General features: G+C 41.4%; 1 protein-coding gene across 2 annotated transcripts; it reads left to right on the top strand.

The window, feature by feature from the left end:
- The first annotated feature begins 8,652 nt into the window (after positions 1-8,652).
- Positions 8,653-16,021, top strand: CCDC28A (coiled-coil domain containing 28A). 2 transcript variants are annotated; one of them, XM_063329479.1, is made up of 6 exons: positions 8,653-8,804; positions 9,632-9,826; positions 12,270-12,433; positions 13,386-13,540; positions 14,160-14,182; positions 15,270-16,021. In XM_063329479.1, exons 2-6 carry the CDS (start codon positions 9,669-9,671, stop codon positions 15,322-15,324), a joined length of 555 nt encoding a protein of 184 aa, XP_063185549.1. In that variant the 5' UTR covers positions 8,653-8,804; positions 9,632-9,668; the 3' UTR covers positions 15,325-16,021. The 2 variants fall into 2 exon arrangements, with proteins under 2 accessions (XP_063185549.1, XP_063185550.1); XM_063329480.1 differs by lacking the exon at positions 8,653-8,804 and adding an exon at positions 9,038-9,268.
- Positions 16,022-16,445: the final 424 nt, after the last annotated feature.

Raw genomic sequence — 16,445 nt, 5'->3', positions numbered from 1 at the left:
TCCTGTTTGGACCCGAGACCTCTTGCTGCTATTTCTTTTTACCGTTTCCAATGCAAAGGAAAATGCTTTGGATGTTTAACTTCTTTGGTATTTATAGTGACTGGAGCAAAATCATATTAAAAAGAAAACTGTAGCATACCGTTTAGCATATGCTTTGCTCCGAAACAGTTTTCTGTACAAATATTTCTGTGTAGATTTATTCTCTTTAGGGAATGGATTTTTGTTTGGTTTTAGTTCTGCATTTGTATACGTCTAACAAAACAAGAGTCTGAAATTACAAACATGCTTTTTGATGTCTGTTTGGGAGAACAGACATGTAGCCAGTGGAACTTCTCAGCCATGTATCTTCCAGCCTGGAAAAAAATAGTCACTTGATGCTTTTAAAACATTGTAGCAGTTGTATTTTTACTATTATATAGCCACCAAGCTATAGAGGAGGCAGGGAATTAAATTGCCCCAGCAGCACAAAGAAGTGACCTGAGGCCAACTACAAATCTGACCAGGAAATATTGCAGACTGCAAATAACCCACTGTCCCAGTTTGATATTAAGATGACAGTCTGAGTTATAGTTCTAGAATATAACTGTATATTTCTATAATATAACTCTGTTTCTATAACTGTAACTATGAGAGCTGTGCTTCATACTCTTAGCACACTCAGTAGAGGAAGTCTACCTGCTTGCCTTCACAGTTCTTCACAGGCATAATCTTCACAAATCTTCTCACTTAGAAAAATTACTGGGTTTTCCTTGAGCTGAATCAAAGTTTACAAATGCGGCCTATAATTTTGCATATGGAGTTTACCATATTTAAAAAAAAAAAGTATATTCAAGTTAGTTTTATATTGTGTGGCTCAAGCAGAAAATTTTAAGCTTGCTTGGTTTTCTTTTAAGCCAAAGGATGCATCCAAAATATTCACCTACAGATTCTTTCCTGTGAGCTACAAATTCATCCTTGCCCACAGTGCCAGCAGAACCTTTCACAAAAATTAGGTTGCTGCTGTGCTTAAACCTTGGTTGACCACATAGATCCAGGTTGTCGGATTGTTTCCTTTTTTCTTTTTCCTCTTTTGTCTTGTATCCATCTGTTGCATGATCTTTGGGGTAGGAATTGCCTTTATTTTCTCCCTGAGTTTGCAGAGAGTTTCGCACCATTGGGATTCTTGGCCATGAGAGAAGATTCAGAGGTGTGGGCAGGTGATTGTGCCCACAAGCCCATGTTTGTGCACACTAGAGCTGAGGCTGAAGTTGCTTTGAAAAGTTAAACTTTATTTACTGGACCTTCCCTGGTGTGCCTGGGTTACTCTGTGCTAGCAATACTGTTCAGTGGCATTTCATAGAGAGAATGTGAACAGTAGTTTCTCCTACTGACATTGAGAACAAACACTGGCAAAGAAAATAAAACAATTTTTGTAGGCACTTAGCCAAACTATTAAATCAACTGAGCAAGTATTCTATTTCAATTGCTACCTTAAGATTGTTTGGGTTTTTTTTTTCTGAAAGGTCTTACTCCACTATGGTCCTCTTGTGATAAATTACTGAAGAGTTTAAAAAGCAGCCTACAGAAAACAAAAGATGCACCTTGGTTCTTTGTGATACGAGCTGCGTGTTCTATCTTGTTGTACTAAATTAATCATAAACATTATTCAATATTTAAATATTTAAAAGGGGAAAAGAGCAGGTGCCTGCCAAGAACAGGTGTTACAAATTTAAGGTTAAATAAAACACAACAATCCTTTCCACATATTATTTCCATAATATACGTCAGAAACCATGCTCTGCACTAATACATCCCCAGCTGTGCAGAAGCCTTTTGCCACGTATTTTCCAATCTGGTCTTGTTTCTAGAATTTACTTCACACTTTGATTCACAAGGGTTCAGTTTTGCTGACCTCGATGGGATTCTGTAAATATCATGCTGCCGATCTTAGAGTGATTGTAAACATCGTTACATTCCCGGTGAGAAGCTCAATGAGTACCTTCAAAAATAATTCAGCAGGCTGCCTGAGGAGGAAGGATTTGCCCAAGGTTTATTTTGATTTATTTTAAAGGCAGACATCAAATTCATTGTTGTCTACTATTGAACATGCATGCAAGCATTTGAAGGAGTGGGGCCATATTATCCTAGCCTTTTCTCAAGTCTGTCAGTGGGTCATCTGAGTACTGTGGGAAAGGTTATTTATGATAAAATTAGTGAAACAGTTTGGTAGATGGAATAATTTGTTTATAATATATTTTAACATGTGAACTAGCACTGTCCAGGCAAGGCAACGGTGAGAGATGGAGATTAGCAATCATCCTGCACAAGAAGTCTTTTTCCTCCCTGCTTCCCCTCCACATTTCGTTTAAGCGACTCACAGCCTTATCCTTCAGAAAACCCCACTCTTTTTATGACACGCCAGCATCTAAAAACACGGAGAAATGTTTTGAAATAATTCTACAGGAGAACGCATTATACACTAGTGAACCGCCAATGCATTTCTCGCTAACCTTAGTTTTACATCCCTGACAGAGTCTGAAAAACTGTATTAGGTTTGGGAGCATACCTGAAATACTGGGTGTGCCAGCAGGGCCAGTGATAGACTTTTTCTTTTTCCAGCTGGAGTATCTGGGTTATTAAAACAACTATTATACAGTTCCAAAGTGCTTTTTCCTTTGAGGATCCTAACACACGTTACAAATACTTAAACCAAATATTTAGAGGAAGGTAAATGTAACTGTACAATCACTTGCATATCTATTGAACAAATATAGAATATTAGCATGTTTTTTATACAACTAAAACTTGCATAAAGGAAAACTTCTTCACTAGGACTGGAACAAGTTATCTGCAGGGGTGGGTAGAATCTCCATTCTCAAAGTTTTCAAGGCCTGGCCAGACAAAGCCGCAGCTGACCTGATGTGGCAGTAGCCCTGCTCTGAGCGGGAGGTTGTGCTACAGGACATCTGTGCAGTTTTCATCCTCAAAGGTTTTCAAGATAGGCTGGATAAAGCCCTGGGCAACCTGGGCTGAGCATACAGTTGACCCTACATTGATTTGGAGACCTCATGATGTCCCTTCCAACCTGAAGTATCCTGTGATGCTATGACCTCCAGAGTTGCTTTCCAACCACTATTATTTACACGATTCTGTGAATATGAAATCCAGACTAACTAGTGGACATGTTAATAACATTCTTTCAACATAATTTTCCAGGCATATAAAGAAATCTTTTTTTTTTTTTTTTTTTTTCTGGAGACAAGACCACAGCGTACATCCCAGGGGTCCACCCAGGAGCTGGAGAGAGAGCTAGGGACCCTTTCAGCATAGCTCTGACAGGGATTGAAGACTCCAGGCTGAGCTAAAATGCGACTCCTGGAACCGTGGGCAGCGGGGCGAGAGACTCGGGTAGGACTGGTGAGGGCCATTCAGGCCCTAGAGGCCTAGTTCCTGGGGTGACTGCCACATAACATTGCTGTGTGCATAGAAACTTCATCGGAACCACAAACCTGCTGCAGACTGGGAAATACTCAGGGGCATCACCACGTTTGCCAGCTTCTTATGTTTTTTTGCGGACATCTGCAATTGGCTGCTTTGGAGTTAGGACACTGGGCTATATGGACCTTTGCTCTGACCAACAGAGCTGTCTTTATAGTTGGTGGAATTCATCAAAGCTCCCATAATAGGAAGAATTGGCTTTCATTCCTAGGGAATCTCCCAGGTCATATTATCATAGAATCATGGAATACTGGGGTGTGGAAGGGGCCTTTAAAGGTCGTCTAGTCCAACCTCCGCTGCAATAAGCAGGGACATCTTCAACTAGATCAGGTTGCTCAGAGCCCCGTCCAACCTGACCTTGAATGTTTCCAGGGATGGGGCATCTACCACCTCTCTGGGCAACCTGTGCCAGTGGCTCACCACCCTCACTGTAAAAAAAAAAACCTTTCTATCTAGTCTAAATCTTCCCTCTTTTAGTTTAAAGTCATTACCTCTTCCTCTATTGCAACAGGCCCTGATAAGAAGTTTGTCCTCATCTTTCCTGTAGGTCCCCTTTAAGTACTGAAAGGTCACAATGAGGTCTCCCCGGAGCCTTCTCTTCTCCAGGCTGAACAACCCCAACTCTCTCAGCCTGTCCTCCTAGGAGAGGAGCTCCAGCCCTCTGATCATTTTTGTGTCCCTCCTCTGGATACGCTCCAAGAGGTACATGTCTTTCCTGTGCTGAGGTCCTAGTGAGATCATCACAGCCTTTGGGACTATAAGAGCAAGGGGCCAAAGCAGGGCTGGAGAGCACTGAAGACAGACAAAGAGAAGGAACTGGGGCACGACTAGAGTGGACACCTTCAGAAGTGAGGAAGGCTGGAACAAAACTGACTGAGAAAGTCCCAGGAGGACATTAGCAAGGAGCTATAGAGGTTGGTGTATGGTAGGAAACTGGGGCAAAGTGAAGGGAAAAGCTTTGAGCAGCCACCCTACTTCAGAGGCAGCCTTGTGTGTAACCGAGAAGATTCTGCTTTCCAAGTGATTCAGCAAGTCCCTTCTGCTCTCCTTCCTTCCTCCCCTCATTACCGCTTTGTGGGTGCCCAAATTACCATACTGCTGACCCAAGGAGGCGGTTTATTCAACATCCACATTCTGGCAAAAGATGTGTTTAGTTTTTAAGCAGGTCACATATTTCATGTTTTGGTAGATAACCAAGAATTGATTTTTTTTGCAGTAAGCTGACTCTGGATACACACGTAATACTGGTGGGGGTTTTAAGCTACTTGCTCTCATGTGTAATAGTGCTGACTTCAATGGACTGTTCATGTTAGAGGTGCGGAAACTGATTAGTAATAATACAGAAGTCTAAATATTTATATATGCTTATAATCATTCACCAAGCCAAATAATACATACATACATAGAGAGAGATACAATGTAAGTATACATGTTGACATGTTTTCAGTGACATTTCTTGAGGGCATATCTGTCATCATTCTGTAAAGCAGAACACGCATGTGCCTAACCCATGCGATTCTACATCCATATTACTCCAGTGTTAATTGATTTTCTTTTTATATAATTTCAGCTCTGCTGCACCGTTCTGCACATTTAGCTGGCTGATAGAGACACGCACACCTTGTTATGCTGCTGGTGACAAAACAGATGAAATAAGTACTTTACTTCCTATGAACAGGTATGTCCCAGGCTACATTCTTTTTTGGAAGGTGATGCTACAGCAATGTCACTCTTCCATAAGTACAAGGTGCCACCCTGTGAAATACATCTGAGATTACTTATAGAAGCTAAAGAACCGGATGCTTTCATCACTTTCTTGGAGGCGTTTAGAACCGACCTGCCATCTCATGTTAACTGAACAGGGGTTTCAAAAATGAGAATCTGATTTTATTTGCATGCATATCTCAATACAAAGTACAGACAAACTTCTTTGAAGTTCTTCTTCAAAGCATCTTCAAAGGTGGGCCTCTAGTTTGTAAGGAGATACACACGTAAATAAAATCAGATTCAATTAACTTTTTAATTTGCTTCTTTAACAATAACATTGTTCCTATTAAAACATTGTTACCCTTGGAGCACTTCAGTCAACAAGTACATATACACACTACCACTGTAACGCTTGTTGGTGTTGTCAGAAAAAAGCCTTATAAGGGAAGAAAAAAGCATTTTCCAAACTGTGAATCATTACTACAATACAAGATTATGCAAAAGCTCAGCTAAGTGGAGATAATCCAAAACACATTTTTTTTTTCCTGGTGAATGTATGATATCTTTATTTGATTCCAGGCAATGGTGTTATCTGCAATAGGATTTGTAGTATCAAATCAAGATCACACTACCTTTGATTCTTCGCTCTTAACTTACTATTATCTTTTACAAGAAATTAATTATTCACTATAAAATTACTTTAACTGTGAAAACATACAATAAAGTCTGATGCTTTCCCAATTATCTGCCCTTGTAGGCTCTCCTAAATCAGATATGGAAGTGAGTAATTGAGATATTTTAATAATAATTCTAATATCATGTAGTGTGCAGTGATAACAAATGTACTTGGAGCAAAACATTACCTGCGTGCTAAAACTGACTGTAAGGCTTTTCTAGGGTGTCCCAGGGAAATCATGCACTGTTCTTATGCAAGTAACTAAGTTACTGTACTTGATCCCTCATACTGAGAGACTAAACTTCAGCAGGGTTGACTGTGGAATCAATTGCTTTCTGAATATAATTTTATTTTAAAAACACTTGCATTAGTGATGGAAAGATTTTCCCTTTATTTAAAAACAGCCCATAAGACATTCTATTTCAACTGCTGTGGTAGAAACAAAGGATACCTAGTCACCCTCCATCCTAACTGCCAAACTTCTTTGCTTTATTCTGCACACACAGAACACCCTTAATCACAGGTGAAAAAACAAACCACACCTCTACATACAAAAGGTGGGTACATTTACTTGCTCATAGAGCGTGTGAAAAATGAACTGAATGACCACAAACATTTCTGAAGCTACCCTGCAGAAACAGTCCTTATCTCATACGAATCTCAAAAGTATCGATATTATCTACATCATTGTTATTATGTCTGTAAATCTTGCTTTTTACAGTTTTTGTAGCCCCCATACACATATGTGTGTGTGAATGAGAATTCTACTTGGGCATCCCTATGGCTGAGAATTCATGACTGGCTACAGCCTGTGTGAATTTTGCTAGGTCTTGTGTCCCTGTAATGCATGCCAAACTAGATATCAGATTTGATTGTATTACAGAATCAAAAAGACAGTGAACAAATGTTTCTGCTTTTCTACCTTTCCCTTAAATCTTATACCACCACCTTTTTGTTTAATGTATCTCTAATGCTACAGAGCTTGCTTTCTTTTTTCTTTCTTCCTTTCTTTTTTTCTTTCTTCCCACTTGTGCCTTTTTTCTTACAAGACTTGTAGCTTACACGTAAAAACCCCAAGATTGTTTATTCCCATGAGTGAACTGTCAGTGTATCACTGATACAGATCTCAGAACTGATCGAGCTCCTCAGATCTAAGCTGTGTCCTGCTATGAGGAATTACGTTCACTGCAGAATGACCTTCAGTGCACATTTGGTCCCTGTCCTTCACCTGAGGGTCATTGCAAATACAGTCTCCCTGTGACAGCTCCCCTCTTCGCACTCAAAGTGACCACTGAGTCTCACAACTGCAATGTCCCACAAAAGTTGTGATGAGGCCCTGTTACATCTAATAGCCCCATGAGTCTAATTCAAGATCTGTAAGGCAGCTCCGGATCAGGGTATAACTAAAGAATCAGATTTTTGATATCACAAAAGGTCTAGACAGAGGTAGTCAGGCACCCTAGTTGCATACCTCTGTTAAGTCATAAAATGGCTTTATATTGAAACGCACCCTTGCAAACATCAGTAAAGCCTTTGGCCAGTGCTTTTGCCCTGGGTGACGCGGATTATACCACTCTTCACAGCTGGTGTGTAAGCAATGTCCGAGAGTTTTCATCAGAAAATGTACAGTTACAAACAACGTGTTTCTTAGGTAAAAACTAAGATCTCATTGCAAGTAGAAGAAATTCAAGCTGACAGACAAATTGTAGAGATAGTCGGTAAGCTCATCTCTCTAAGCAACAAACTACTGTCACATGGGGGAAAAACACCTCGAGCTACCAGCCATGGCTAGGAAAGATGTGCCAAGCATTCAAGTCCACAAAGCCATCACTGACAGGGAGCACAAGAGACAAGCGATGACCTGAAATGCAATTGTTTGAGTTCCTCTACAATAGAGAAAATAACAGGAAATAGACTGGAGGGGGGGGCTGAATTTATTAGTCGCTAAGGCCAGGTAGGCACACCCTGCTAATATTGCCTGCCTTGAAAATTAAGTTCCTGTAAGCCAACTACTCAAGACTGGAATAGAGATCGGAAAAGAATGGGAGCTGTATCAAACTAAACGTGGCAGCTGGGTCCTCCTCGTTTAACTTGGACCTACAACCCCCCGAGAACATCCCGATGAAGCTGTGTGACAGAGGCGGGGGTCCTCCTTTTTCATCAGGCCTGTTCTTTCCCCGCCGCTACTTCTGAACAGAGAGCTCAACAGCTGCAAAGCGAAAGGTGAAGCACGGCCGAGGCTTGAGGAGCTCCGGCGTGCGAAGCGATGGTGCCACCTGCAGCACAGGCCCCGCCACCGACGAGAATCCGCCTGGCACCCGAACCTTCAAAAAAACCTTCATGTTGGAGCTCCCTGTACCTCCGCGGGGGACGCGGGCAGAGCTCCCGCAGTCCCATCGGGCGTGAAACGCACTGCTGCCCAGGAGGCGACAGCCCCTTTTCCTCTCCTGCCGTGTTTCAACATTTCGGAGCCACGGGACTTGCCGTTTTCAGCGCTCAGCGTGCCTCCGCGCCCAGCCTGCCACGCATGCGCAAACCGGAGTGGGCGCGCACGGAGGCGCTGCAGGGAGACGGGGGGCGTCCTCCGCAGCGGGCATGCGGCCTGCCGCCCCCCCGCCGCGCCCGCCCCTGTGGAGGCACCGAGGCCGAAGACAGTCGCCCATCTCGGCAGCCGCCGTGCCGAGAAGGTCCCATAACCCCCCCTTCCCCCGGCCGCCCCTCGGAGTGCTGCAGGCCCCGCCCCTTTCAGCCGTTAACGGCCGCTACTGCTCCGCCCGCCAGTGCATCCGGAGGCGGGGGGACTCCCACAATGCACCTCCGCGGGGCGGGGCGGGCCGCAGTCATGTGACCTGCGGGCCGTGCAGTGCCGAGCCCGCCGCTTCCCCAGGGGCTGGTGAGGCCGGGGGTCCGCGCGCGCGGCGGCGGGGGCGGGGCCTCCCCACAGGTAGCGAAGGGGGGCGGGGCCTCCGCCTCGGCGGCCGTTTAACGGGCGGCGGTTGGGGAGGGAGGGTGGTCGCTCGTTCTCCTCACGGAGCGACAGGCGGCGTCGCGAGTCTTTGTGGTAGTAAAATGACGGCGCGTAGCAGGGGCTGGCCGGGCCTGAGGGCAGAGGAGGTCGCGCCGGGCGCGGAGCGGGCAGCGGCCCTCAGCGGGTCAGTCGTGGCGGCCGCTCCCCTGACAGCACCCACTGCCGTCTCCGCGGGGCGGTGGGTTGCGGGGGAGGCGTTTCCCAAGGCGAGGAAGTTATTAGGCAGCACCCGGTAATAGCATGTATAATAGCAGTAATACAGCCTATATGTTATTGGGTGGCACCCGTCAATAGCATATATAGTAGCAATAACAACTGGGCATCCACTGAGTTTTGACAAGGCCGTTGCCTCTCCCTTCAGAGGAGGTTGTTTGTCAAGGGTGAGTGACAGCTTCCTCATGCCGTCGTCATTTCTCAGTGTTTTGATTGTCACGGGCTTGAGTAGTCTACAGGATTATTTTCTAGCAATAATCCATGGGACGCAAAGGTTGAGATTGTTTTGAGGTACCTGTCGGCTGAAGCTGATGCTGAAGATTTTAATTCCTGCCTGTTTTGCTGATCAGACAGGCCCGGGCAGCTTCTCCAGAAAACTGGATTCTCTTGTTTGAAGAAATTAGTGACTGCTCATCTTTGAAAAAACTATAAAACTGTATTTCCATGCACTGTGACCTGTTTTTTCCCTTGCTTATACTGTAAATGCCAGTTTTAATGGATGTTTCTTACTTTTTTTCTTCCCTTTGGAGGACAAGAAATTAGTCAACATGCAGTAAATTGGAAGAAATGGAAGAAAGGAAAATCAAGAGGAGGAGCCCCAAATCATCTACCAGTCACCCTGCTCAGGTTGCAAACTCTAAGAAAAGCTCAGTGCCAGTCAGTAAAAGTACAGCATTTTCAAATCCCGCACCACAGCCTGCGGTACAAAAACCAAAGTTAAAACGGTAAGCTTGGGAGCATCTTGCAAGCTCAGTGGAAGTGGGAGCCAGAAACCTGCCGATGCTCAAACAGCCTAAAGGGTGTTTAGACTGTCTGGGAATAAAGAGAAAGAACTTCAGACTCATGAAAATTTTTGATGACCTGTCTTTTATTTTGCAAAATGATTTGCGTTTAATGCAATATAACGGCTATTTTACAGAAAAGGAACGTGCTCGATACTCTTCTTGTAAGCTTTATAAAATGTTACACAATGCTGTAGGCTCATACTGATAAAAATATAGCTGAAGAGGCGGTAGCCTGGTGTGACTGGTGAAAGACAAATGTTGTGTGATCAAATATGGCAAATGTGAGCATCATATAGGAGACAGCAGACCCTCAGATGTACAGCTGTGTGGAACAAATAAAATATTACACGACTGCAAGGTTGGAACTGAAGGGCAGGAAATGAAGGACATAAATTGAACAGGATGAGCTAGAACTGGCATTTCCAGGTGTTTTTGTTTGGAGACCCATCAGTGGGGGCAGCGGTAGCTCCCAGGCCATACTCATGCGCACAGAGAGGCATTCAGATCTTTAGGAAGTGCCATTTTGGAATAGTTTGGGTGTTATTGATGATACATCTATTTCAATTTGAGAATGTTAATTTTCCTGCATGTTTGAAAATATATTTCTCGACCATGGCAGATACAGTAGATAAATAAGCAAAGAGGGATTTTTAAAGTGAAATGTTAGCTAGGGAGAGAGCTGAGTTTATTGACCTGAAGATTAAGTACTGAACTGTCCTCTTTGGCACAGATAGATAATCTGTTTGAAGGATCCAATATTGGCCTGATGAATAATGAATTTCTGCAATGTAAAGTCTGTCTGTACATTATTTTTCAGGGAAAATGTATTAATATTTTGAGAGAAACAATAATAAATGTTGAAGTGCTATAAATCGGTGGTTTCTGCAGCTGACTGTACTTTTTACTTAAGTCTCAACACTGTTCTGGAATGCACTAGAAATTCATTTCTTGTAGCCCACAGTATTGGCTAGAGAAGAAAATGTCCTTTTTGCTTTAAGTTTTGGAAAAGGACGTTCTTAATTGTTCAGTGAAGCTTTCCAAGCAGTGATAATACAGACAATTTCTTGAACTGGAGTCCAGCAGGAGTGGTAATTGACATAACAATGTGAGGATGAACTGGTGTTTTGATAATGGAGTAGGAGTATTTAATGAGTTTTCACTTCATCCACAAGAATCTAATGAAATAAATTTTCCAGGAGTATTCAAGGGAAGGGTGGGGCCTGTTATTCTGCAAGCAGTGTTATCTGCACGAATTAAATAAAACCTCCTTGCTAAGCCTGTGATTTTTTTTACATTTTGTTTTTTAATAGCCCATAGTATTCTGAATTTGAATTCTTAGGCTCTAAATTTTTCACTGAACCAGATTCTGAACAGATTCACCATGAGGCTGCGGAAGCAGCCATGCCAGCGTGAGAGGAGGGCTGTGTGCGCATATGGATGGGCAAAATCGGGGATGAAAACAGCCCCTTACCTGAATTGTATTAGGTTAGGATGCAGTCTGTCTGTCTGTCTGTCTGTGGATCAGAGATGGAATATGCTATTTCTTACTGGTAACTGAGTGTTGAGCTTCCATATCGATTGTGTGTTCATTTGGACCTATAATGGTTATTCAGTGTCATTCATGTAGTTTCTATGGGCACATGGTGCTCTGAATAAACTTTATGTCTAGAGAAAAATGTGTGGGGATCCAGGAATTTTGATGGTTTTGCTGCAGAGGGGGCTGTAGAGGATTTTTAGCACGTTTAACATTTGTTCAGGCATGGACTAGTTCCATTTGGTATGTGTTAGAAGACTGGGAGGTTGCTTCTTATGGTGAGTTTTACAAAATGTGGATGTTATTTGAAAGTGGGAAGAAGGAGCTCTAAGAAAATTTATCTGGAGGCAAGGTCACCTTCCTGTATAGATTATAACGAGGTGTTTTTCACACTGGTTGCAGTCTGTAGGTGTTTGTGACAACAGGAGCGTATTTTTGCTGAGGGTTTTTCTTTCTGGCTTAAAAAAAGCTTGCAGGTACTTTTGGGGTGATGTTAATGTAGATAATGCCCCATGCACCATCTGTCGTTATTGGGTGATGGTCCTCTTGAGATAATTAAGTGGCCATTATGTATATGTGCTTGGTTGATGTTTCCCACTATTAATAGGAAACCACATTATTGGAATTCTTAATTTTGCAGTATCAAACTGTCAAGGTAGTGATGTTGTTCTTTATTCTGAAGACAAACTGGTGATCCATTTTTTAACTTAAAAGGAGTGATTGAAATATGTATTATATATTTTTCCATTTCATTTTCAAAGCCCAGATGTAAACTCATCTTACATTTCAGATTCTCAGTGAAAGTAGGAAGTAATCTTTTTGGGTTTTATTAATTATTTTTTTTTTCAGTGTAATAAAAGAGAAAGCAAAACCTCCAGGAGGTGAAGCAAAAGGGGCACAGGCAGCACCCATCCAGCATTCTTTTCTCACAGATGTATCGGATGTCCAGGAAATGGAAAGGGGACTTCTGAGTCTCCTGAATGACTTCCATTCTGGCAAACTTCAAGCATTTGGTAAGTGCATGAATTGTCTGTATACAGTAATTGTTTTTATAGCTATACAATGGTAACATTTGCAAAGAAATGTGCTGTATGGACAGCCTGCCAGTTTGTCATATTGGTCTCTGCTGTATGAAATGAAGTTTAATATAATTAATAGATGTTATAGTCCTATTGTAAGGTCTTCGTTGTGAGACTACTCAAATACCGTTTCATTGTACCTTCCAGCATTCCTTACCAAAGCCCATACCTTGGCTTATGGATTGAAGATACCAAATTTAAAACCACTTATTTATGATATTTAGGAATATTAAGAAGTAACTGTATTTAACACCTGATTTTGCTGCATATTAACACTTTAGACTATTTGTAACAACTTTTATGTAATCCAATGTAAGTTGCATTTTACCCAGCTTACTCTTCTGACTTAGCATCTTACTGTTCTTACTACGTCACAACTGATGGAGGTTTCAGAAAAAACATGACACTCTTCTGCTTCCTTTTTTCCCCTGTACTGAGTAGAAAGATGCTTTTGCAAGTTTAGTGTTAGGTGAAGACATTGGTTCCACACCAATTTTACAAGAGAACCTGAAAAGCGTGTATTATATAAAGCATCAGTTGCAAGAAACCCCCAAGATTAATCAAAATTAGAAAGAAGGTTTATCATGATCACATTTCAAGTTAAAAATACAGGGCCTTCCTAAATCAGAGAGAAGTTCAGAGAATAGAAAAAACATATATTCTAAAAACCAGTCTAGTACATTTGATAGTTGTCATAAGTTTATCACAACATAACACTAGACAGGATGACAGAAACTTCAGTCTGTGTAACAGGGAGAAATCATTGAGAAAGCAAATTAACTTGAAAATCTGATGTTTAAATTCCTCTGATGCAAAAAGCTGCATCTTCACACCTTCATTTACTCTCTCAGGTTTCTTTAGATAAAGCTGTTGCTCATCCTTTTAGGAAATGAATGTTCCATAGAGCAGATGGAGCATGTGCGGAGTATGCAGGAGAAACTTGCTCGCCTCAATCTGGAGCTCTATGGGGAGCTGGAAGAACTCCCTGAAGATAAAAGAAAACTAGCCAGCGACTCCAACCTGGATAGGCTGCTATCAGATGTAAGTATGGGGAAGGTAGAAAACATGGAACTTTGCCCACAGAACTTGGCTCAGGAAAACAAACACTGGTGGGTGGGCAGTGATTTACAGTTGAGGAGAACACAGTTCTGTAATGAACCAAGATGTAAGCCCTGCCCTCATCTAGGTTTTGGGAAAACACAGTACCTTGTTGCCTTTTTTTGTAGGCTTGTTTTGGTGAGTGGAGCAGCCTAGCTGTAAACTGCCTGAGGATGTAGGCCTGTTTAGAGACAGCCAATGTACCAGGGAACTACGACCATTTTCCCTGTGGTCCATCCTCCTACATCCAGGAAAGATGTGTATATTCCACACTTCCAGTTTCTTCTTTCTCTAGTGTATTATGTCCATAAAACCCCAAATTTAAAATTTCTTTAAATTTCCTGAGACAAGCAGATTTAAATTTAATTTGGGACTTGGCTCTGTTGGTGTAGAATTTAGTGCAGGTTTGCTTTGCTTTATGTAATAAAAATCATAATTTTCAGCCCAAACTATTAGTGATTTACTTCATTGTTTTAATGTATTTATTTTATCATATCAGCATAATTGTTGCATTTGACTAACTGAAATGCCATTTCTGATACTTTCTACACTTATATTGCAGCTAGAAGAACTGAATTCATCTATGTATCCTTTTCCTTAAATGTCTGTTTTGCATCATAATTATTAACTGCAATCAAATCACAGTATATTTCCCCAGTAACTCTTGTCTTTATAGGAGTCAGATTGCTTCAATAATGTCCTTTTTTTTTTTTTAAATTAGCACTGTTACACAGTATGGATTTTTAGATTCTTCCAATATGTAAGTGACTGGATCTTAACCCTTTCAATTACAGGCTGTTTTTTCATGTGGTGATTCACTTAGCTAGCGTGTACCACGTTAGACAATGTGTTGACAATCACAAAGCCCATCAGAAGCAGGGTCTTTCTACATGCGTCTTGCTGAGACATTCTGGAACAAACGTACATAATAACATTCCTCCTATAGTATTCAGCAATGTTGTGTCCCGTTGATAGGTGAATCCTATTACCTTCCAATTTTTTTTCTAGAAATAAGTGCAGCTTTTTATCACTGCTTTTACTGTGAATAGTGGACTTACCTAATTTTTTATTTCTAGGGTCAGACTATGGTTGAGTCAAATACTTCAGCAGAGCTTTGGTACTTGAACAAATGCGTGCTCGTAGCCCACCCAGAAGAAGATAAAGCTAAATGTCTTAGCTTGTCTTTTAAGTCATGCTTTTGATAAGCTAAGGATACAGTTGAGGAGTGATACATTCAGTTTATACTGCAGTCTAGTTATTTCTGATGTTACACACTCTGTATGCATTGAGGAAGGTGGCACTCCGGTTTGGGACTTAAGATACTGCACTGGTATATACATTCTCTGTGCCCGTAAAAAGCCTTTTAAGGCTAGGTCTCAAAGAACACAAGTGGAATGTGATAATATCATCACATAATAGTCATAAAAATAATCTGCCATCCCCCTTGATCCACCAGCTAATTCTGGAGGTATGTAATGCTTAAGTCTCATCAAGGAAGATTAATCTACTGTTTTGAGAACTAGCAGAGGATTTAATAGAACTGAATTCTTCTGGACTGGTGCATACCCATGACAGGACTAAGGTTAGTTCCGTGTAACACTTGTTTATATATAAACTCTTGTTTATACCTCATCTACACGTGAAGGTGTTATTCCTTAATGGTTTGCTTCAGCCAAAAATTGCATTTAGCAGATGCTCAAGATATTCCAAATGGTGCCACAGGCTGAAAGAACAGCTTTATCAACTTGGATTCTTTCAGAAGCTTTTCTTTTGTTTTTCCTGACAGTGGAATCTGGAACAGTTGTTGGTTGGGTTGTTTTTTTAATTTTACACAATGAAGAATCAAAGTGCAAATCCAAGTGTTTATTTTTGCACATTCCTCTGAGTGCTGCATTATGTCAGGACTCAGCCTCTAGAGTTTTAAGTAGGTTATTGTGGCACTATGCTTTTTATCATTGCCTTATTTAATAGAAAAATTGGGGAAACGTGGAAGTACATTTTTTCTGCTGTGTTGTTCATATGGTTGAAAATGATATATGTATATGAAGTTCATTAGCATTTCTCCAATTTTTTTGAAGGTAGCGATGGTGTTGCCTGTCTGATCAGTATGTAGACAATCTGCACACTGTATCTTAAGTGTTTTGTTGATCAGTGATGCCACAGATTAATTTATTAACAATAAAGTAAAACATTTTAAATATGACGTTTCCTTTAAAGAAGTTGCTATCTGTTCAGCTGTGTTAAGAAGACACAAGTTCTTGCATGGTCTGAATGTTTGCAGAGTTTACTTTTTTTCATTACTGTGAATAATCGTGTCACTAAATTAGAACTATCATACCTGCTAGCACTCCCCATAATTTAAGTATTGTGAAATTCCAAAATTGAGTAAACAGTTATTGTTCAATAAATCCAAATATGCAATTTTGTAGTCGTTCCTGTGTTATAAATAGTCTGGTATTAATTGGTGTCATCTTCATGTTCACGGTCAGAGAAAAAATTGTTTTCGTGTAAAATCAGGCTGGTTTCTATCCTGGTCCATCCAGCTATGCCTTTGCTTCTAGGCTTATTTTATATTCAGTTTTTAGGCAATACATTCAGATTCTATATTGTATATACTCACTGCGCAAGGAATGAAACCTGTATCCTTCTACTTGGGAGTGAAGCTTTCATTGGCCCAAAGTGGGCCCATGGCCAGGGAACAAAAGACGCCTGCTGTCTGGCATCTTCAGAGAAGGTGCTTCTTCAGCCACAAGATGTAGTTGTGGATTCCATGAGCTCCAGCTCCTTTCAGAATCACACAAAGCGCCCAAGCCTGTGCTGTGCACCTGGGGACAGAAAGATCATTTTA

The sequence above is a fragment of the Chroicocephalus ridibundus genome, chromosome 3, assembly GCF_963924245.1.
Source record: "Chroicocephalus ridibundus chromosome 3, bChrRid1.1, whole genome shotgun sequence".
Taxonomy (NCBI): domain Eukaryota; kingdom Metazoa; phylum Chordata; class Aves; order Charadriiformes; family Laridae; genus Chroicocephalus; species Chroicocephalus ridibundus.
This window is presented reverse-complemented; position numbering and strand designations above follow the sequence as displayed.

Bases quoted from the DNA above. Each gene is read 5' to 3' on its own strand.
- CCDC28A (XM_063329479.1), top strand. From the start codon at position 9,669: ATGGAAGAAAGGAAAATCAAGAGGAGGAGCCCCAAATCATCTACCAGT. The intron at 12,434-13,385 runs GTAAGTGCATGA...TCATCCTTTTAG, and splicing joins TGGCAAACTTCAAGCATTTG to GAAATGAATGTTCCATAGAG. The intron at 14,183-15,269 runs GTATCCTTTTCC...GGTTTGCTTCAG, and splicing joins GAAGAACTGAATTCATCTAT to CCAAAAATTGCATTTAGCAG.